This window comes from Nomascus leucogenys, chromosome 4 (genome assembly GCF_006542625.1).
Source record: "Nomascus leucogenys isolate Asia chromosome 4, Asia_NLE_v1, whole genome shotgun sequence".
Lineage (NCBI taxonomy): Eukaryota > Metazoa > Chordata > Mammalia > Primates > Hylobatidae > Nomascus > Nomascus leucogenys.
Genome location: NC_044384.1, coordinates 59,536,827 through 59,558,019, shown reverse-complemented (window position 1 = coordinate 59,558,019; position 21,193 = coordinate 59,536,827). Strand labels below are relative to the sequence as shown.

General features: G+C 44.6%; 3 protein-coding genes and 1 long non-coding RNA gene across 14 annotated transcripts in view; 2 read left to right on the top strand and 2 right to left on the bottom strand.

Moving 5' to 3' along the window:
* The window catches only part of ENOSF1 (enolase superfamily member 1), a 42,305-nt gene extending 37,352 nt beyond the window's left edge, over positions 1–4,953 (top strand). For 3 of the 7 annotated variants that reach the window (XM_030810676.1, XM_030810677.1, XM_030810675.1), the window contains one exon: positions 896–1,384. In XM_030810676.1, the coding sequence (XP_030666536.1) occupies positions 896–997 (102 nt within the window). In that variant the 3' untranslated portion in view covers positions 998–1,384. Of the gene's footprint in view, positions 1–856 lie in introns of all 7 variants that reach the window. The other 4 variants (XM_030810673.1, XM_030810679.1, XM_030810678.1 and 1 more) reach the window with 3 other exon arrangements.
* TYMS (thymidylate synthetase) lies at positions 1,795–13,493 on the bottom strand. Its single transcript, XM_030810680.1, has 7 exons — positions 12,817–13,493; positions 11,059–11,132; positions 8,555–8,729; positions 6,094–6,195; positions 4,414–4,589; positions 3,831–3,902; positions 1,795–2,424 (listed from the first exon to the last, which is right to left on the bottom strand). Exons 1-7 carry the CDS (start codon positions 13,019–13,021, stop codon positions 2,287–2,289), a joined length of 942 nt encoding a protein of 313 aa, XP_030666540.1. The 5' UTR covers positions 13,022–13,493; the 3' UTR covers positions 1,795–2,286.
* Positions 8,645–21,019, top strand: LOC115834750. 2 transcript variants are annotated; one of them, XR_004029651.1, is made up of 3 exons: positions 8,645–8,764; positions 9,466–9,526; positions 20,681–21,019. It is a non-coding gene; the product is annotated as an uncharacterized LOC115834750 (long non-coding RNA). The 2 variants fall into 2 exon arrangements; XR_004029652.1 differs by lacking the exon at positions 20,681–21,019 and adding an exon at positions 10,733–10,772.
* CLUL1 (clusterin like 1) overlaps positions 20,227–21,193 on the bottom strand; it is a 54,879-nt gene continuing 53,912 nt past the window's right edge. For 2 of the 4 annotated variants that reach the window (XM_003262017.4, XM_030810672.1), the window contains one exon: positions 20,227–20,747. In XM_003262017.4, coding sequence (XP_003262065.2) covers positions 20,744–20,747 — 4 coding nt within the window. In that variant the 3' untranslated portion in view covers positions 20,227–20,743. The remainder of the gene's footprint in view (positions 20,748–21,193) is intronic. The other 2 variants (XM_003262016.4, XM_012506258.2) reach the window with 2 other exon arrangements.

Sequence of the window (21,193 nt, the reverse complement as noted above, 5' to 3'; positions counted from 1 at the left end):
CCCATAAATGCTGTGGCCCTTGCAGAAGAGACGCTGCCAGCCACTACCATGCCTGTCTCGTGAACTAGACCATGGAGCACCAAGCTTTGACTCCTGTTTACTTGCAATATCCAGAAACAAACAGTTCTTCAGTTTGTCTGTATCAAAATCCTCAGGCCTGAAGGCCAAGGCTTGGAGGTTAAATTGCCTCTGACAAGGCTTCTGTAACACTAGCCTTTCCTCACTAGTGGAGATCTTAACATTTGCACTCCTTGTGCAAAAAATCCTGGCACCATCTAGCAAGTTAGTGACCTAAAAAATTTGGACTACAATTGTGTGGTTGGGACCATTTATTCTGATCATGTTCAAGAGATCATGGCTCATTTTCACCAACAGAGATCAAACTATTATCAAAGAGTTTGATGAGTTAACTAACTGGCAAATAGCCAGTAAAATGTGTTCCTCTGCCCTATTTCCAACCATCTCCAAACTTATTTTAAAAATATTAATTCAGGGCTGGGCATGGTGGCTTACACCTGTAATCCCAACACTTTGGGAGCCTGAGGCAGGTGGATCATTTGAGGTCAGGTGTTTGAGACCAGCCTGGCCAACATGGTGAAACCCTGTCTCTACAAAAAATTAGCTGGGAATGGTGGCAGGTGCCTGTGATCCCAGCTACATGGGAGGCTGAGGCAGGAGAATCACTTGAACCTGGGAGGTGGAGGATGCAGTGAGCCAAGATTGCGCCACTGCACTGCAGCCTGGGCAATGGACAGTGACTCCATGTCAAAAAAAAAAAAAATTTAATTGCCTCTGGCTTAGACGTAAAAGCATTTCTCGGAGCAGCATAAATGCATAAAATCTGTTTTTGTTCCAGGTGGTTGTTAACAGGACTCATTTTTTTGGTCTTTGATAGGATCCCGGCTACTCAACAGAAATGAAGGAGGAATCTGTAAAGAAACACCAGTATCCAGATGGTGAAGTTTGGAAGAAACTCCTTGCTGCTCAAGAAAATTAAGTACTCAGCCCCAACATCTTTTTTCTTTCTGAAGTGAAAAGGCTTAAAATTTCTTGGAAATAGTTTTACAAAAATGGATTAAAAAAAATCCTACCGATCAAGATTAGTTCAGCTAAAAGTCATACCACCCTTAGGAATCAGTTAAGTAATTATTACTTGATTCTTTTAGCAAATCAATACACATTATCCTGCTTAATCCTTAAATAAGTTTAGATTTAACTAACCCAAAGTCCAGGAGGATGTTCTTACAAAATATCTATCAAGGGCTGGCACCTAGACATTAAACTGTACTTTGAAAATAAGCAACATGTTGCATAACTTGTTGGAATAATTCCTTGTTCTATTTAACACTTGTCATAACTTAGCAGAATAAAAATAGTCGTGCAACACCAGGGGGTATCTGGTATGCAACGAAGGGAAAAAGATTTCACTGATTAACCCTGAAGTGGTTTTGCATCTTTTTCTTGCTTAATCTAAGCATATTATTAGAGAAGTCACACCATGCTGAAGCTAACGAGGGCAAAATTGTAGTCCATAGATTATTTTAAAATAACCCTTTAAGGTTATAAGTTAAAAAAAAAAAACAAAAAAAACTCTATCCTAAATGGCCATTATATTTCGAGGATAAGATGCAGTTAAAATGAGAAAAATAGGGCAAAATATATTCACTATTTCTAAAATATACTTTTAAGTAGCATCCAAACCAGAATACAGCACATTTACTTAGGAGAGTTCTTTAAATCTATTTTAGGAAGGAACCGAGCAGATAAGTGGCAGTACAGAATGAACAAGGCGTGGACAAATGCAGAACACTTCTTTATTATAGCAACATATAAAACAACTATAACTTTAAACGTTCATAACCACACTCTACATCATGATTGATGGTGTTACTCAGCTCCCTCAGATTTGAGGGAATAGCCTGTGAAATTCTTAAAATATTCTAAAAATAGCTTGTGAAATTCACCAACCTTCTTTATAAGGACGTGGGATTGAAATGCACGTACATGTTTTTGCTAAGAGCACACACATTTCATTCTCCTCACTTTGTTCATAATCTCAGCGTTTTCAGATACCCTCAGTGAGTTAACTCAAAGCCTTTTATTATGGAAAGAACTGGCACAGTTATATTTGCCAGTGGCAACATCCTTAAAAATTAATAACTGATAGGTCATGGACAGATTTTTGACCTAGTTCCTTTTTCGTTTAGAGCAAAAGGAACTTTTACCTCGGCATCCAGCCCAACCCCTAAAGACTGACAATATCCTCTGAGTTCCTCTGAAAGCACCCTAAACAGCCATTTCCATTTTAATAGTTGGATGTGGATTGTACCCTTCAATCTGAAAGTCTTCAGCTTTGAAGTCATCAATTTTCTCAACTTTTCGAAGAATCTTGAGCTTTGGGAAAGGTCTGGGTTCTCGCTGAAGCTAAAACCAAAATAAGACCATTATTTTGCCATAATTGTACAACCTGTTGTAATTGCTCCTCATGTCCATGAAACAAGTACACAGGTTGTGATCAACAAAGTTTTATTTTACAGGAGTATGATCCTGTCGATACCTTGCCATAGGTTATGTAACATGACTGGAGCACAACCAGCTGTTTTCTTGCACAGATCAAGAGTGAAGGGTATTTTGTGACATTATAGTGTCAGGAGCCTGGTGCCTCATCAGGTGTAAGTTCTTATAATCACTCTTGGCAAATTTATTAAAGACAGGAACACGTCGATCTGTAACTCATAGTAGCTCTAAGTTTACTTGAATTCCACAATCCCTAACCCATCTGTCCCTGGCAGAAAGAAGGAAAGATGACATGCATGGACAGTGAACAGAAAGGGATGAAAGCCAGGATTCCTGGGATGAACAGACAGTGGCAATTAGGATGTGAAGACAGGTCACAACCTATTACTATGTCTAAAAACGACTGGAGCAGAGAGCCAGAGAGAATCAGCCTGAAGTCACCTTCCACTCAAGAGCAGCCAAACTCCCTCAAAGGAGTAACTTTTAAAACCTGGATCTAACCTGAAAGGGGCTAAAAAGTTTCTGGTTCTGAGTTTTTTTCCTTAAGGCTCATGAAGCAGATGAACTTACATTTTTATTGCCATTTCAAATCAATTGTTGGCTGCTATAACTTAGGGATTTCAACAGACTTTTGAGGTTTGGACCTAAATATTGTACTTAATGTAAAATTAACAAAAAATATTTATGGCCAGGGTGGTGGCTTATGCCTGTAATTCCAGAACTTTCGGAAGCTGAGGCAGGCGGATCACCTGAAGTCAGGAGTTTGAGACCAGCCTGGCCAACATGAGGAAACCCCATCTCTACTAATAATACAAAAATTAGCTGGGTGTGGTGGCATGTGCCTGTAATCCCAGCTACCTGGGAGGCTGAGGCAGAAGAATTGCTTGAACCCGGGAGGCGGAGGTTGCAGTGAGCTGAGATCGCACCACTGCACACTCCAGCCTGGCCGACAGAGAAAGACTCCGTCTCAAAGAAAAAAAAAAGGGAAAAACATTTGCACTTCAATTCTCCTTCAAGTTAAAATGAGTTAAAATGCCCCCTTTTGGACAATCCCCTGGCTTGAATGTGGCTCTTCCCTCTCTGGTACTGGTGCTTAGTACCTCACAGCACCTGACATGTTAAGTGCCCATGGTTGCTGAGGCAGATGCCTGCCTTGTCCTGCCCACCTACCCACCACTTCTCCCTAAACTGAAGTCCCACATTCGGAGCAGTCATCTTTATCTTGGACACAGCATTGAGCAGATGCCTGTTCCACAATCAACCTTTTATCAAGAGAAGGTACCAAACCCAAAAGTATAACATCTAATTCTTACCTGAATTTTCAGTGGCTCGATGTGATTCAGGTAAACATGTGCATCTCCCAAAGTGTGTATAAAGTCACCTGGCTATAATCCCAGGGGAGAAAGCAGAACAGTATGTTAGTTTCAATTCCTTTAAAACATCATTTAAAAACAGTAGAATATGCAGACACCGCAAGGCTTTAAAAAAAAATAATTTAGTGTAGCTTTTCCATTTTTTTGTAGTGACAGCATCTTGTTATGTTGCCCAGGCTGGTATTGAACTGCAGACCTCAAGCAATTGCTCTTGCCTCAGTCTCCCAAAGTGCTGGGATTACCGGCATGAGCCACCACACCCAACCTCAGCATAGCTTTTGAGAAAATCCATAGAAGCTATATCACAAACAACCTGTATAGGTCTGTTAGTGCATATACCACAGGGCCAGAAAACCTTCCAGACAAGGAAGGTTTCAAAGTAAAAACCGGTTCATGTCTTACTTACACATATCAAATTTAAAAGCTAATCAGAGACTAAACTGTACAATTTGTTTTCCCATATTAAAGAACTGAAGAGCTCAGTGTGTTAGGCTGGCAAGTCACCCTTCCCGAGACAGCCCACCTTCAGGCCCGTGATGTGTGCAATCATGTACGTGAGCAGGGCGTAGCTGGCGATGTTGAAAGGCACACCTAGGCCCATGTCTCCCGATCTCTGGTACAGCTGGCAGGACAGCTCACTGTTCACCACATAGAACTGGCAGAGGGCATGGCATGGAGGCAGCGCCATCAGAGGAAGATCTGAGGAACCAGCACAGAGGAAGATGAGGGGTGGTGGTTTGAAAGACCACAGCTAAAGGCAAAGTAAAACAGGAGAGAAACAGAAGCCAACTCATATGGTGGAGACCAGGAGAGCCACTGGGCGGCAGTGATGTCCATAACCCACAGCCCCTGCAGCAATGGCACGGAGCTGAGGGAGACTATCCATCGGTGCAAGCTTTCTGCAGATGTCCATTTATGGCTGAAGCAATGCTCTTATCAGAGCTGAAGGGATCTGGACTACCTTCATGGCACCAAATTACAAATACAGCAGGAATAATTCTGTTTGCCACAGGAAACTGGTGCTTCTGGTACACCCTCCTATATTAAAAGTCTTTATTACATGGCCAGGCACAGTGGCTCATGCCTGTAATCCCAACACTGGGACGCCAGGGTGGGCAGATCACTTGAGGCCAACTTGAGTTCGAGACTAGCCTGGCCAACATAGTGAAACCCTGTCTCTACTAAAAATACAAAAATTCCTGCACCTGTGGTCCCAGCTCAGGGGCTGAGGAATGGGAACTCACTTGAACCTGGGAGGTGGAGGTTGCCGTGAGCCGAGATCACACCACTGCACTCCAGCCTGGGCAACAGAGTGAGACTGTCTCAAAAAAAAAAAAATAAAGAAGTCTCTATTACAGATGCAAATATTTCACCCTAAGTACTTATGACATCCTGATAGAGTTTTGTTGTTGTTGTTGTTTTTAAATATTCAGGGTCTCACTCTGTTGCCCAGGCTGGAGTGCAATGGCGTGATCATGACTCACTACAGCCTCAAATTCCTGGGTTCAACTGATCCTCTCACCTGGGCCTCTGGAGTTGTTGGAATTACAGGTGTGAGCCACCACACCTGGGTCTACACCCTGGTAGAGTTGAATTTTACAATATAATTATTAAAAATGTTAGTGAGGTGGCAGCGAGCTGGAACTTCATCTGCTTCCATTTAAAATGTTAACATCTTACATGTAGTTTCTAGGCAATTTAAAGCCCTTTTCGGAGTAAGAATGAGTATAAATACACAAATTAAGATCATCTGGTTGGGAGGCTGAGGCAGGCAGATCATCTGAGGTCACGAGTTCAAGACCAGCCTGACCAACATGGTGAAACCCAGTCTCTACTAAAAATACAAAATTAGCCGGGCATGGTGGCACATGCCTGTAATCCCAGCTACTTGGGAGGCTAAGGCAGGAGAATCACTTGAACCCGGGAGGCAGAGGTTACAGTGAGCCAAGATCATGCCATTGCATTCCAGCCTGGGCAACAGAGCAAAACTCTGTCTCAAAAAAAACAACCAAACTCATCTGGGCCCAACCTCATGATCTGAAGATCAAAGTGTAGCAAAATGTGACTTGCCCAAGGTCACACAACCATGTGGCTGGGAGAAGTTCCCAGGGTCCTGCCTCCCTCAGGTGCCTCTGCACAAAACCACATTGCTTCCCTCTAAGAGTATGGTTAGAATAAATGAAGACGATGGGGTTCTTCGAACCTCTTGGATTCCAAGCGCACATGATGATTCTTCTGTCGTCAGGGTTGGTTTTGATGGTGTCAATCACTCTTTGCAGTTGGTCAACTCCCTGTCCTGAATAATCTGTAGAATTGTCAAAAAGAGAGGACAGGTACATACATTAATCACACACGTCATGAGATGGCCTTAGAGGTCATCTATTACAGCCTCTCACCCAGGGTCCCCCCTTGACCCATGGCTACAAGATATCTGGTGCATTCCACAAAGTTTGCAAATCTCAGTGGGTTGAGTTCAAGGCCCTGTCTGACTCCTGGCTCTGTCCCCTGGAGCCCTAAGAAAGTCTTTTTCCTCTTCTACACAGTCCTTTGAATATTTGGTCTGTCATGGAGTCACTTCCTCCTGTTCCCCCCATAGCTAACCCTTTCCAATCTCAACAATCTTAATTTCTTCCAGTGCTCCCCATGAACTTAGGCTCTAAACCCATCAGCGATTCTTGTCACAATTTCACTGACAAAATCTAGTTCATCCTTGTCTCACAGAAAGTATTGTATCTTATGCAGAATATAGTATTCCATATACTTTCCAACTAACAGAGGACCATGGATTCCTTTCTATCACCTCAGCAGCAGGCTTCCGACACTTCCACCTAAAATTACTTTAGAGTTTAGCAGCTCAACACACGACTGACTTGGAAACATCAGGAAACCTCTATAATGATTACACCACCTTGTACTTTGCTCCCATTTCTGGTCTCTGGATTTTAATCCCTTTCCTTCCTTCTGAGATGGAACTGGAAGCTGAGAAGTGATTTGTTAACTGAAGTGCAGAGCTTCATAATCTCCTTTGGTTAAGTTTCTACCTATTAGTGTCAGACTATATTCTGGTTCAGTAGTTCTCAAAATTTTGGGAGGAAAGTCCTCTCATGGTCACAGTTCCGAAAAAGGTAACATCAAAGATTTTAAAAAGATGAACCTTGGTGGTGTAGTTCTGTAACTTGATTGTAGTGGTTACAAGAATCTACACGTGCTAAAATTGCAAATACACACATACACAAGTGCACGTAAAACCAGCAAAATCTGACGACTCTGAGGAATGCACCAATGTGAATTTATACAGGATGTTACCCAAGATATTATCACTGGGGGAAACTGGGTAGAGTTCAGGGAAACTTTCTGTGCATTTAAAAAAAAAAAAATTCCTGTGAATCTATAAAACAAAATTAAAAACAAAGAGGGACAAACTTTCCTACTAAAATCCAACAGCTAAGCGTACACACCACTGTAAACTAAGACCATAATTTTATTAGGCCTTTTAAGCGAGAAGAAATAATTGAATACTAGGCAGGATTTAAAGCATCATTAAGCCAGGGGACTGGCCTCACATCCTAAGGACACCCTACAACTGAGGTGCAGGCAACAACCTGCAGAACACTTACGTGCACAAGTAACTTGGCCCACACAGCAACTTTTTTCATTGTGATAAAGTACACGTAACATTAAACTTACCATTTTTGTGTGCAATTCAGAAGCATTAAGCACATTCCTGATGTTGGGCAACCATCACAATCACCCATCTCCCGAACTTTTTCGTCATCCCTAACAAAACCTCTGTGCCCATTAAACATGAACTCCCCATTCCTCCCTGTTCCCTAGTCCCTGGCAACCATCATTCCACTTTCCGCCTTTCGGAACTTGCCTATTCTAGGTCCACACAGCATTTTTAAACCTCCTGAAGTTGCTAACATTTAACAGATCTCATGATAGCACATAAAATGTAGGTTTTAGGCTTTTACTGAAGAATTCTGACATCACCAGGCCCAAATTCCTCCAGGTAGCTGGAGGTGAGATGTGACTCCCCTTAGATGAGACACCTGCTCTCCAGGTTGCTGGTCTCTGCCCAGCTAGTAAATTGCACACACAAACCCCACATCCCAAGGTGGCATCTGCTTTTCCTAGGGACAGGTGGGAGGGGCTTGGCTCTGTGACATCCAGCAAGAGGTGACACCAGCAGTGACAGGAAAGTGGAAGTCTAGGAGTGAGATGTTTCATTCTTTCTCCACCTCTGCAGGGCTGGGAGTGGAGTGTGACCCTGGCACTGCGCTTCACAGCAGCGCCACCTACAGCACGCTGTGGCTCAGCCTGGAAGGGATATTAAAGCCACCACAAAGCAATGGGGGCATTTTGTCCCTTGTCCCACCGAGGAACTTCCCATTCCCCAACACGAACACCAACCATGCAGCTATCTGCTGATGACACATGTATGGAAAGTGCCAAGTGCCCAGTAAGTACTAATCATCAAGAGTGTGAAACAGCCTTCATGAGGCTTAATTGTGGCTTACCCTGGCACCGCCCCTCACAAGGTCAAAGCTATACATCAGCTCCTGTGACACTGACTCATCCCCCAGACCTTATCTAAAACAACGGAGCAAACATGTGATAGGAAGGGCACTCGGGAAATGAAAGGCATTGTTCTATCTCCTCACCTGATTCCATATCTCTGTATTCTGCCCCAAAATGCCTCCACTGGAAGCCATAAACTGGGCCCAAGTCCCCTTCTTCTCTGGTGGAGAATCCCAGGCTGTCCAAAAAGTCTCGGGATCCATTGGCATCCCAGATTTTCACTCCCTTGGAAGACAGCTCTTTAGCATTTGTGGATCCCTGGAAGAGATGGGGAGAGCAGAGCAGGAATCCAGGTAAATCCTAAGCCATCTCAGTTGATCCCCCCGAGACACCACCTACAAGGGCCTCTGGCCCCTGCTGACTTGCTGGGAGGTGGGCACTTGACACCACCCATATGGAACCCATCCTTTTGTTTTTTGAGAGTTTCGCTCTTGTTGCCCAGGCTGGAGTGCAATGGCGCGATCGTGGCTCACGGCACCCTAAGCCACCCTCCCCCTGCCTCAGCCTCCCGAGTAGCTGGGATTACAGGCATGGGCCACCACACCCAGCTAATTTTGTATTTTTAGTAGAGACAGCGTTTCTCCATGTTGGTCAGGCTGGCCTCGAACTCCTGACCTCAGGTGATCCGCCCGCTTCTGCCTCCCAAAGTGCTGGGATTACAGGCGTGAGCCACCACACCCAGCTGCCCATCCTATCTTTAAGCAGGCTGGTCCCAGCCCAGATTCCTGAGGGCTTTAGGACAGTCTGATCCCTTCTTTGGAACCACCCTCTCACATCTTTTCTTCCATTCCCCTCAACTAAGCTTTCTAGACTAAACACCTCCAAGTGCTTTTGAGTATTCCACTTATCTGACAGTTTTATGTTTCTTAATGAAATGTGTTGTCTACATGTAATAACTCAAAATGAATTTAATGCCTACATGCAATCTGTTCAGTGTAACTTCTACCTGGCATACAGGATATTCCTAATGATCAGACTAATCAGTGTTTTACAGTGCAGATGCATCAACTCCTGTATTTGATCGAGTCACCAATGGAGTAACTCCAACTATCAAGGTGAGTCTGACATTCCTGGCAAGGATTCCTTAGAATCCTGAACTGAAGCATTAAGTTGAAACAGGGGAACGCATTTTATTTCTGAGTATCTTGCTTCCTCCCTTTCTATTGTTGAGTTTGTCTCGATTTTCTTAATTTCCAACAAATCATTTCTTAATCTTTTACATATTGCTTCAAAAGTCTCTCCTTTTCATCCATTCAGACCAGGCTCTAGCCAGTTTAAGAATGTTGTCTTCTGAGGTTTCTGATGATGTTTCAAATCCAAGGCTCATTGTTGGTCGAGATAGGCCAATACAGAACAAAATACCCCAAGAATACAGAGCTAAGGCAGACTGGGGCTGGATCCAAATTTAAGCCCTTTCTAAAATGGGATAAGAGGGCTTGGGTCTGGCTTGCCTCAAGACCATACAAGCCACACCAAGTGCTCTATAGAAGGGATCCCAGCTTCTAGCATGGCCCAGACCTGAGCCCAGACCTCAGCCACCTTCCAAAAAGCACTGGTCAGAATATCACTGGTTCTAGACCAGGACACGGAACACAGAGAAGCTTGGGCTGGGCTGCTGCCTGTCTTCACAGCACTCTGGCCCCGGCCTGAGGTACCTACTCAGTACTCTGGAAGGGGTTCACCTTGTTACTGAAGAGACTCTTCTAGAGTTTACATGAACATGGGAACACAGGTGGTATCTATATTTAGTGATCAATATATGTTGACTCCTACTATGTGGCAGGCTGTGTTTGAGGCCCTGGCGATACAACAGTGAACACGAGAAACAAATCCTCTGCCCTCATAAAGCTTACAGCACATTTCACCTATTTATTTACTATCTGCTGTCCCCCTTCTAACAGGGGAAGGGAAAGGTTGACATACATCAGATGGTGACGTTCGTCTATGGAGAAAAACCAAGGAGGTTGGGGGAGAGTCACAGTTTTAAATCAGGAAGTCTAGGAAGGCTTGCCTTCTCAAAGGAAGAAGCCAAGGTTCCAGAGAGTGGGGATGTCCCCGTGTGCTCAAAAACTCACAAGAACAACAGGGCTAGCACAGAGAGCAGCAGCTAAGGCCAGAGATGAAAAAGGGACCCCATACGGACCGTGGTTTTTACTGAGTGAAATGGAGCCACTAAGAGCTTGAGGGTGAGGAATGATATGCTTTGACCTTTGGTGTTGTCTTTTTTTGTTTTTGAGATGGGTTCTCCCTCTGTTGCCCAGGCTGGAGTACAGTGCCACAATCTCAGCTCACTACAACCTCTGCCTCGTGAGCAATTCTCACGCCTCAGCCTCCTGAGTAGCTGGGATTACAGGCATGCACCAGCACACCTGGCTCATTTTTTGTGTTATTAGTAGAGACTAGGGTTTCACCATGTTGGCCAGGCTGATCTCAAATTCCTAACCTCAGGTGATCTGCCTCGGCCTCCCAAAGTGCTGGGATTACAGGCGTGAGCCACCACACCTGGCCGCTTTGGCTTTTGAAAGGATCTCACTGGCTGCTGTGTTGAGAACAGACTACTGACTTCTAATAGCAGCGACTTCTTTACCTTGATAAACCACAGCAACTCCTCCAAAACACCCTTCCAGAACACACGTTTGGTTGTCAGCAGAGGAAATTCATCTGAAAAACAATTTGCCATACGGTTTCAAGATGGGAAGACAGATCATGCCATCCAGGGAAGAAAACTGCCCTGGGACGTGAGGCCCTGGAGCATCCAGAAAGCCTAGACTCCCGCAAAGTGGGCCAGAGATCAGGGTGGAGCTCCCAGGCTGCAAGTCACATCAGTGACCCAATTCAGGCTGAGACAGCACTTCTGTGCCCCGGTGACCACTGGACACAGGAATTCCACACACTGAGATGGTGGCGAGGGCAGGGATGACCATGTGGAAAAAGGGAGGAGCTATCGTCCACTGCCCACTAGTGCTAATCCTGTCACAAAGGTGTGAAGACAACACCAAGCACGTGTCCCAGGAACAAAAAGGGAGGCATCAGAAGTGTCGAGCCACAGAGAAATAAAAGTGTAAAAACTTATCTTTAAATGCAGTACTTGTTCATCCCACACTCTCTTGTGGTATAGTTTATATTCAGACAACAGATTTTTGCAAGCACCTGCTTTTATCAGAATTGTCTACCAAGCATTATTTCCTCCATTTTTAACATATAGGGAAGCTATATGAGAAGTAACTTGCTCAATGTCTAAGCAGAAAGGTGGGTTAAAAATGAGGTCTATGGCTCATCAAAGGCCCCTGGGCTTGGAGCTGCAGAAAAGTGGATCCCTCTCCTCAGACAAAACTCCCCAAGCTGTCCCAGGCGGATCAGCCACAGCAGCTGGTGTGTATTCGTCTCCAGATGGGTCCGTGGGCTGGAGGGCTTTTCCGCTAACTACAGTGAATCTGCTTCACCAAGAATGGGTTTCCCCATTCAAAACCACCTCCACCCCTGTGTCAAGGCTGCGCTCCATTTATCTGAGAGGTCAAGGTCAGCCCCTGGCTTACACACCTTGGAGTCCCCTCCCCCTCTCAACAGGCGCAGGATCCAGGACGACAGGACGGCAGCCATCGGCTGCCTAACGTCCTGTGCCCGCCCCGCCCCGCCCCGCCCCACTGCGCCCCACTGTCCCCTGAAAGCCTGGCGCCAATAACCCGCGAGACATTTTTTGCCTGGGGTGCTCCTGTCTGAAAGGAAAAGAGGAAAGGACGAATAAGAACTTATACTCGAACTCCCGAATTTCTCTTTTCAAGGTTTAAGAGGAAAGCTGGTTGATGGGGATTGGATGGGAGGCCGTCAGGAAACCAAGTTCCCGCGCCAGCTTCAGTTCCCTCCTCTTCCCGCCGCCTTTGCCCCGCCCACATCATTTTCGCTCCAGTTTTTGAAAACTCTGCAAAGCGGAATGGTCAACAGGGGAAAAAGGAGGAGGGGCAAAAGCCAGGACTTTCAGACCAGCGCGCGGTCAAGCCCAGGCAGCTCTCCCTAACTCTCCAGCATGGGGCAAACGCTGCCCGACCACGCCCGCCTTAGGGGCCACAGCATCACTGGGGTGACTGCGAGCCCTGGCCGTGGAGCCGCTGGGACCCGGCTCACCTCCCGGCTGTCGCTCCTGTGTGTGTTACCCTGCGCCAATCACGTCCCTAATGGGACCCTCAGTTTCGGCGTCTGTAAGGCGGGGAGGACGATGCGTCCCCCGCCTCGCAGGATTGAGATTAGGACTAAACGGGGTCCGCAGCGCCCGGCAGCTCCCGAGCGCTCTCCCCAGCCGCGCCTCCCTCCTTCCCGCCACCGGTCCCGCAGGGGCCCGCGGCGTCACCTCTCAGGCTATAGCGCGCCTGCATGCCGAATACCGACAGGGTGCCGGTGCCCGTGCGGTCGTCCTTCCTGACGCCGCAGCGGAGAATGTGCTCGATCTGCCCCAGGTACTGCAGCTCCCCGTGCGGCGGACGCGGCTCAGCGTCCCGCTCCTGTGCGGCGGACGGCAAGGGCCGGCGCGGCAGCTCGGAGCCGGCGACGGGCATGGCGCGGCGGGCGGCGGAACAGAGGCAGGCGAAGTGGCGTGGCGAGCGGCGGGACTGAGGAAGGCGAAGTGGCGCGGTGGGACGGAGGCAGGCGAAGTGGCGCAGTGGCAGGACCACTTCCGCGCGCTCTTTTCCCGCCGCGGTCCCGCGCTCCGCCTCTTCCTGCTCGGCGGGGTCGCAGCGACCCCGGCTCTGGAGAGCGTGCGCCAGCGGGAAACGCAGGAGCCACGGGTGTGGCACAGAACCGAGCCCAGGGCAACAGCTGAGAGTCCTAGGAAAGCCGGGAACCTGGATGCAGGTGCGGTGGCTGGGAAGGACTGCTCCCTTTGGAAACCGTCTGGTCGACCGCGCCTTCTCTAAGCCAGCAGCACAGTTCCCACGTTTTCCTAAGGTCTTATCAACAAAACTGCTATTTGAGATCTGTTTCCTACAACTAATAAGTGATTTGCATTTCCATTTCTTCTTTCTCACTGAAGGCAACCGAAGTAAGTGGTATAATGCAGCTTTGCTACTTGATTAAAGTCCACCAGGGCGCTGGACGCGGTAGCTCACGCTTGTAATCCTAGCACTTTGGGGGGGACCGAGGCGGGTGGATCACCTGAGGTCAAGAGTTCAAGACCAACCTGGACAACATGGTGAAACCCCGTCTCTACTAAAAATACAAAAATTAGCTGAGCGTGGTGGCTACTTGAGAGGCTGAGGCAGAAGAATTGTTTGAACCTGGGAGGCAGAGGTTGCAGTAAGCCAAGATCCGACCACTGTACTTCAGCCTGGGCGGCAGAGCAAGACTCTGTCTCAAAAAAAAAAAAAAGACCGCCAGGGCTTTTCCAAGGTTTTTTGTTTGTTTGAGACAGAGTCTTGCTCTCTCACCCAGGTTGGAGTGCAGTAGCGTGGTCTCGGCTCACTGCCAGCTCCGCCTCCTGGGTTCAAGCAATTCTCCTGCCTCAGCCTCCCGCGTAGCTGAGACTACAGGCGCGCGCCACCACGCCAGGCTAATTTTTTTTTTCATGTTTAGTAGAGATGGAGTTTCGCCATGTTAGCCAGGCTGGTCTCCAACTCCTCACCTCAGGTGATCCACCCGCATTGGCCTCCCAAAGTGCTGGGATTACAGGTGTGAGCCACCGCACTTGGCCCCAAGTTTTTAATACCACATTTTCCAATTTTACTGAATTGTTTATAACATTAACACTGGGGAGTGGGAACTGTTGACGAAAAGAGTTAAACTCTGTAAAATATTTGAAGAAATTTACTCTGAGCCAAATATGAGTGACCAATGGCCGGTGATAGAGCCCTCAGCAGATCCTGAGAACAGGTCCCCAAGGTGGTTGGGCTGCAACTTGATTTTTTATACATTTGGTTGAAAGAATTGTTATCTAAAGATTTGGAATCAGTAGAGGGCTGGGCGCAGTGGCTCACGCCTGTAATCCCAGCACTTGGGAGGTCGAGGCGGGCAGATCACGAGGTCAGGAGATCGAGACCATCCTGGCCAACATGGTGAAACCTGTCTCTACTGAAAATCCAAAAATTAGTGGGGCGAGGTGGCACGCACCTGTAACCCCAGGTACTCAGGAGGCTGAGGTAGGAGGATCGCTTGAACCCGGGAGGCAGAGGTTGGTTGCAGTAGCTGAGAAAGCGCCACTGCACTCCAGTCTGGGCGACAGGGCCATATGGGAAAAAAAAAAAAAAAAGATTTGAATCAATAGAAAGGAATATCTGGTTAAGATAAGGGGTTGTGGAGACCGTGGATTCATCATGCAGATTAAACCTCCAGGTAGCAGGCTTTAGAGAGACAGATTGTTAAATGTTTCTTGTCAGACTTAAAGAGTGTGTTCTACCTGTCTTAAGGCCTGTGTCGATGTCAATGCTGGTCAGCTCTGCCTAAATTCCAAACGGAGGAGGGAATAATGAGGCATGTCTGGCTCCCCTTCCCATCATGGCCTGAACTAGTTTTTGAGGTTATTTTGGAATGCCTCTGACACAGAGGAGGGGTCTTTTCAGATAGTTCGGGGGCTTAGAATTTTATTTTTGGTTTACAGAACGATTTTATAATGAGTTTAAAATGCACTGATACATGTGTTGTACTTGCAAGCATCCTTTTGCCTCAACTGTTGATTGAGTACAGAGGTGCTTTCAGCATTTTGGGTGGGACTTTTCTTAGCTTGACCGGGTTGTTCTGCACATTGCAGGGCTTTAGCAGGACTGTGGAAAGCCAACCATATGTTGGCATTCCCCCACCCCACACCGGCTAAAAACCGTCCCTACACATTTCTCTACACGTTTCCAAGCACCAGCAAGATCCCAGGCTGAAAATATTCCAGATTATCCACATGCACATTATCTGTGTTTAATTTCCTTGTGTTATTCTTTTTTTTTTTTTTTTTGAGGTGGAATCTTGCTCTGCCCCTCAGGCTGTAGTGCAGTAGTGCTCAGCTCACTGCAAACTCTGCTGCACGGGTTCAAGCAATTCTGCCTCAGCCTCCCAAGTAGCTGGAACTACAGGCGCCTGTCACCATGCCCAGCTAATTTTTTTTTTTTTTTTTTTTTTGCATTTTTAGGAAAGACGGGGTTTCACCATATTGGTCAGGCTTGTCTCAAACTTCTGACCTGAAGTGATCTGCCCACCTCGGCCTCCCAAAGTGCTGGGATTAAAGGCGTGAGCCACCATGCCCAGCCTTACTTGTGTTATTTTTTTAAAACCTGATACATAATAATCGTGAGGTAGACAGGGCTTGACTCTGGAGGCAGGGCTCCGACATGGGACCAAATTGAGGAGCAGTCAAAACAAGGACGGGGCAGAAGTAGTTTTCCATAAGACGTGCCCACCAGTGTGCCATGTCAGTTTACCATTGTCATGGCAATACCCAGCGCTTACTGCCCCTTTCCATGGCAATGAGCCAACAACCCAGAAGTTACCACCCTTTTTCTAGACATTTCTGCATAATCTGCCCCTTAATTTGCATGTAATTGAAAGTAGGTTATAAATATCACTGCAGACCTGCCTTTGAGCTACTGCTGTCAGCACACTGCCTATAGGGTAGCCCTGCTCTGCAGGAGCACTCAGGGAGCTGTAATGCTGCCACATCAGTAGAGCTTTTCTTCTACCAGGTAGCTCTTAAATTCTTTCCTGAGCAAAACCAAGAACCCTCCTGCTCACCTGCCCTGCATCAGTTGCACATCCTTGTGTGTTTTTTTTCTTTCTTTCTTTTTTTGTTTTCGACGGAGTCTTGCTCTGTCACCCAGGCTGGAGTGCAGTGGCACAATCTCAGCTGACCGCAACCTGTGCCTCCCAGGCTCAAGCAATTCTCCTGCCTCAGCCTCCCGAGTAACTGGGATTACAGGCACCCGTCACCATGCCCAGCTAGTTTTTGTATTTTTAGTAGAGACGGAGTTTCACCATGTTACCCAGGCTGGTCTCGAACTCCTCACCTGAAGTAATCTGCCTGCCTCGAGCCTCCCAAAGTGCTGGGATACAGGTATGAGCCACTGCACCCGGCCCCTTGTGTTATTTTGAGGCTGGTTTATTTGTTCCACCCAAATACCAGCTAAATCACATCTCAAGACGAGGCTCCTCTGCCCACATTGAGCTTCCACTTCTGCTGCCTTCCTTGAGTATCTTGGCTTGATAGTAAAGACAGAATGGTTCTTTTCAAAGTGGTTACTCCATAAATGTTGGTTAGAATGAATGGTTCTCTCAGACAAATTTCATTCATTAACACACATTTATATCATGGTGCCTTCCTCGTTTCTACAAACAGCAAGACAGACAAGGTCCTTTTCTTCATAGAACTGATATTCTGGCAGCGACAAACACTACAAAAGTAACCAAACAAGATATCTGCGGATAGTGACAAGTGTGATGATAGTAAATTAATGGGTATAGCACTAAACAGTGATTGTGTAGAGGGTGCTTTAGATCTGATCACCAGGAGGCCTCATTGAGGAAGTCACATTTGAGCTGAGACCTGAATACTGGGAAGAAACCAGCAGGGGAAGATCTGGGGAAAGAACATTCCAGTCAGCAGGTGCATTTATGCCAGTAGGTGCCACAGTGCTTGCATCTATAAAAACATCCCCCAATAGGGACAGTCATGATGCTTAATCCTGTCTTGTTCTAGGAAGAAATAATAATTATTAGTGGATACATTAACTTATTGGAGTATAAAAAGCTCTTCCTTCTCATTAAGAGATATATTTGTTTAAAATTTTACTTTTATATGTTTAGTAGTCATAGAAATTTGTAGTATATTTATGTTATTTTGATCAAGTATATACAAAAATAATTATAATGATCGCCCAATCTGGAATAAATATTTCATACCTAGAATTTGATGTCACAGGATATTCTTAATTTTTAAAATTTAAAAATGATCAAAATTTTATGGATCAACAAAAGATATTTAAGCATAAAAATATACTACATTAGGATAAAATTCTTAGGAATGTAGATTGAAATAAGAGTTTAGGGAGAAAATGGAATGAGATAAAATTTCTCACTGTTAAAGAAAAACTTGTATATTTGTTTCAATGGATGATGCTGGGTCAAATTGCAAGGATATTTAGATTCCATTTGGTACATTTTAAAGAGGGATGACCTGCTAATATTTACACACATGGGAAAATAACAATTTGCTATTCTTTCAACTTATATAGAAAAATGACATGCAAGTATGTTGCAACTTTTTCAGTTTCCTTTGAAGAAGTATGAGAGAGCAAAAACATTTGAAAATTATTGGTCTAGAAAAACATTCCCTTTACAAATTCAAACGTGTAAGTAAACTTAGGTAAAGGAAAGCAAAAAATTAATGTTTTTGAGAGTCAATTATGAATCAGTTACTTGATAATATTATTTGTTATTGTTGCAACTACCATCTATCAATGAGTATCATGAGCCACACATTATGGGTTAATGTAGTTCTCACAACTACTCTATAAAACACAAACTTTTACAGTAGTTCCCCCTTATCCACAGGGGATATGTTCCAAGACCCCCAGGGGATGTCTGAAACCACAGATAGTACTGAACCTTATACATGCCATGTTTTTTTCCTATACATACATACCTATGATAAAGTTGAATTCATAAATTAGTCACAGGTAGAGGTTAACAACAATAACTAATAATAAAATAGAACAATTATAACAGTATGCCAGCATCCCTATCTTGTGCTTTGGGGCCACAGTTAAGTAAAGTAAGGGTTCCTTGAACACAGAAAGTGTTCCTAAGAGAACAACTTGGGGAGTGTCGTCATCGTGGAGCCGCTAGACAAAGGGAGCATTCACCTCCGGAGAGGAAGGGGGCAGGGACAGCATGAGATTTAATGGCATGCAATTGAAAACTTATTATGTATTTCTGGAATTTTCCACATAATATTTTAAAACCGCAGTTGATCTCGGGTAACTGAAAGCTTGGAAAGCAAAACCACAGATTAGCGGGGCAGTAGTACTTTAGTTACCTTATAGATGACACTGAGATTAAGGATCTTGGCCAAAGTGACACGTCTAGAAAATATAGTAAGCAGGATGAAAATCCAGTTCAGGCTGCATGCAAAATCTTCTTTCCATTTAGCTGCTTTGAGCCTGACTTCCCCCACTCTCTTTCCACTCTATAAGCTTTTGATAGTTCATTGGATAGAAAATAGGTTCTCTTAATCACTTATTTTTTGTCACCTTCACTAACAAATATATAAAATCTATGGTTGAATAGACTGTATTTGAGATTTACTGCACACTGAGGAACCCAGGATTCTATGAATCATTCCCTGCCAGGAGCAGTGGCTCATGCTTGTAATTACAGCACTTTTGGAGGCTGAGGCGGGCAGATTGCTTGAGCCCGGGAGTTTGAGACCAGCCTGGACAACATAGAGAAACCCCATCTCTACTAAAAAAATACAAAAATAGACAGGCATGGTAGTGCCTGTAGTCCCAGCTACTCAGGAGGCTGAGGTGGGAGGATCACCTGAGCCAAGGAGGTCAAGGCTTCAGTGAGCACAGATCATGCCACTGCACTCCAGCCTGGGCAATAGAGTAAGACCCTGTCTCAAAAAAAAACAATAACAATAATATAATTCTCATTTTTTTATAGCCTTCAGTTATGATTTAGAAAAGGTTTATCTTCATTTGGAGTTAATTATATTTAATTGGCTGCCTCTGAACTCTAACTTTCTTTTCTCTGACAAGCCTTTCTATCAGATAGATCAAGACTGGGTGAAAAGTTCTTTAAAAGTACAGAGTTCTCTCTCTTTCATTACATTTCTTTTATTTATTTATTTATTAAAAAAGAGTCTCACTCTGTTGCCCAGGCTGGAGTACAGCGGCGCAATCTTGGCTCAGTGCAACCTCTGCCTCCCAGGTTCAAGCAATTCTCCTGTCTCAGCCTCCCGAATAGCTGGGATTACAGGCATGCGCCACCACACCTGGCTAATTTTTGTATTTTTAGTAGATACGGGTTTTCACCATGTTGGCCAGGCTGGTTTCGAACTCCTGACCTCAGGTAATCCACCCACCTTGGCCTCCCAAAGTGCTGGGATTACAGGTGTGAGGCACCGTGCTTGGCCTACATTTCTTTTTATAATTTGAAATACTGACAAATAGCTCTCCTATTATTGTGTTGCACCAAGGTCCAAATTACAAGGTTGAGCGTCAGCCAGAAAAATCTTATGTTTTCCATAAAATATGTATGTCAAAAGACAGCGCTGTTGTGTCAATTTTAAAAAGTAGCTATGTAGTACACCCATGTTCAAAACAGCATTATTCACAATAGCCAAAAGATGGAAGCAACCCAAGTGTCCATCAGTGGCTGAATTGATAAGCAAAACTGGGTAAATATGTGCAAGAATATTAGCCTAAAAAAAGGAAGGAGTTCTGACACATGCAACAACATGGATGAACCTTGAAAACATTGCTCTAAGTGAAATAAACCAGTCACAAAAGGACACTGTGATTGTACCACTGCACTCCAGCCTGGGCAACACAGTGAGACCCTGTCTTAGAAAACAAAAAACAAAACAAAAGACAAACACTGTATGATTCCACCTACATGCAGTACCTAGAGTAGTCAAATTCATAGAAAGTACAGTCGTGGTTGCTAGGGGCTGGGGGATGGGGAAATGGGAAGTGAGTGCTTAACGAGTACAGAGTTTCAGTTTGGGAAGATAAAAAGGTTCTGGTGGTGATGGTTGCACAACAATGTGAGTGTACTTAATGCCATAAATTGTGCACTTTAAAATGGTTAAAATGGTAAATTAATGCCATGTATATTTTACCACAATTTAAACAAAGACTATACAGAAGCTATTGGTCTTTACAAAACAAAGCAATGAATCTCAGATTTTTTTCCCAAAAAGTCAATTGTATATATTTTAAGTGCAAAAGCAAACTAAAGGAAGAACATTTTGTTAATTAGGAAGTGACATTTGTAGATGTGATAGAACATAGACACCTAGGTGATTTAGTATTTATTCAATGTACAAAGAACTACTAATGTACCGTGAAATGTAATACATATTACATTTGATTTTTTAAGAAGGAATTTTCATTTTAACTCAATTTGAGTATTAATAGCTAAGCTGTTCAACATAAGTAAACTAAGAGTACTTCATAGTATATAGCTAACATACTTTCCTGCAACTGTGTTTATTGCATTATCCTTTTTTATTTCAGGATTTCCAGGTCCCAGATGAAGAGATAATTCTACTTACTGGATATAGGATGCATTAGATCTTCTTACCTTAAAAAAAAAAAGGCAGCAATGATCAAAATACTAATAAATTACTTACAGACTCAGTGTATTTTTTCTTGGAGTAAAAGTCCAGGATGGTTAGTAGAATAAATGCTCTTGGCTTTTGGAAAAATTGATACTGTATATAGCAAAATAATGTGAAACCCATATACATGGATATTCTTAACAATTTGAAGAAATCTTCACAGTTTTCCTAGGTTGTTGAGCCTCTAGATGGTCTTTTCCTCTGATGTGATAATAAAGTGTTTATTCTGTACTCTACATGCACGTAGTGTTTGGTTAATAAACTTCTGTTACTCATGACTCATTACATTAGTCAACAAATTTTGTATGTTTGCCTTTCACAATGATGATGATGGTAAGAGCCCATCTACAAAAGCTTATTAAATACTCGGGATGTGCAAGACATTGTGTTACAGCCTGTGACTGTTGGT

What these genes read in the sequence shown, in the direction of transcription:
- TYMS (XM_030810680.1), bottom strand. Translation starts at nt 13,021, where the DNA reads ATGCCCGTCGCCGGCTCCGAGCTGCCGCGCCGGCCCTTGCCGTCCGCC. An exon ending in AGTTGCTGTGGTTTATCAAG is followed by an intron (nt 8,730 to 11,058) that starts GTAAAGAAGTCG and finishes CATCTCTTCCAG; the next exon opens with GGATCCACAAATGCTAAAGA. An exon ending in TCGAGCCACTGAAAATTCAG is followed by an intron (nt 2,425 to 3,830) that starts GTAAGAATTAGA and finishes TTTTGGTTTTAG; the next exon opens with CTTCAGCGAGAACCCAGACC.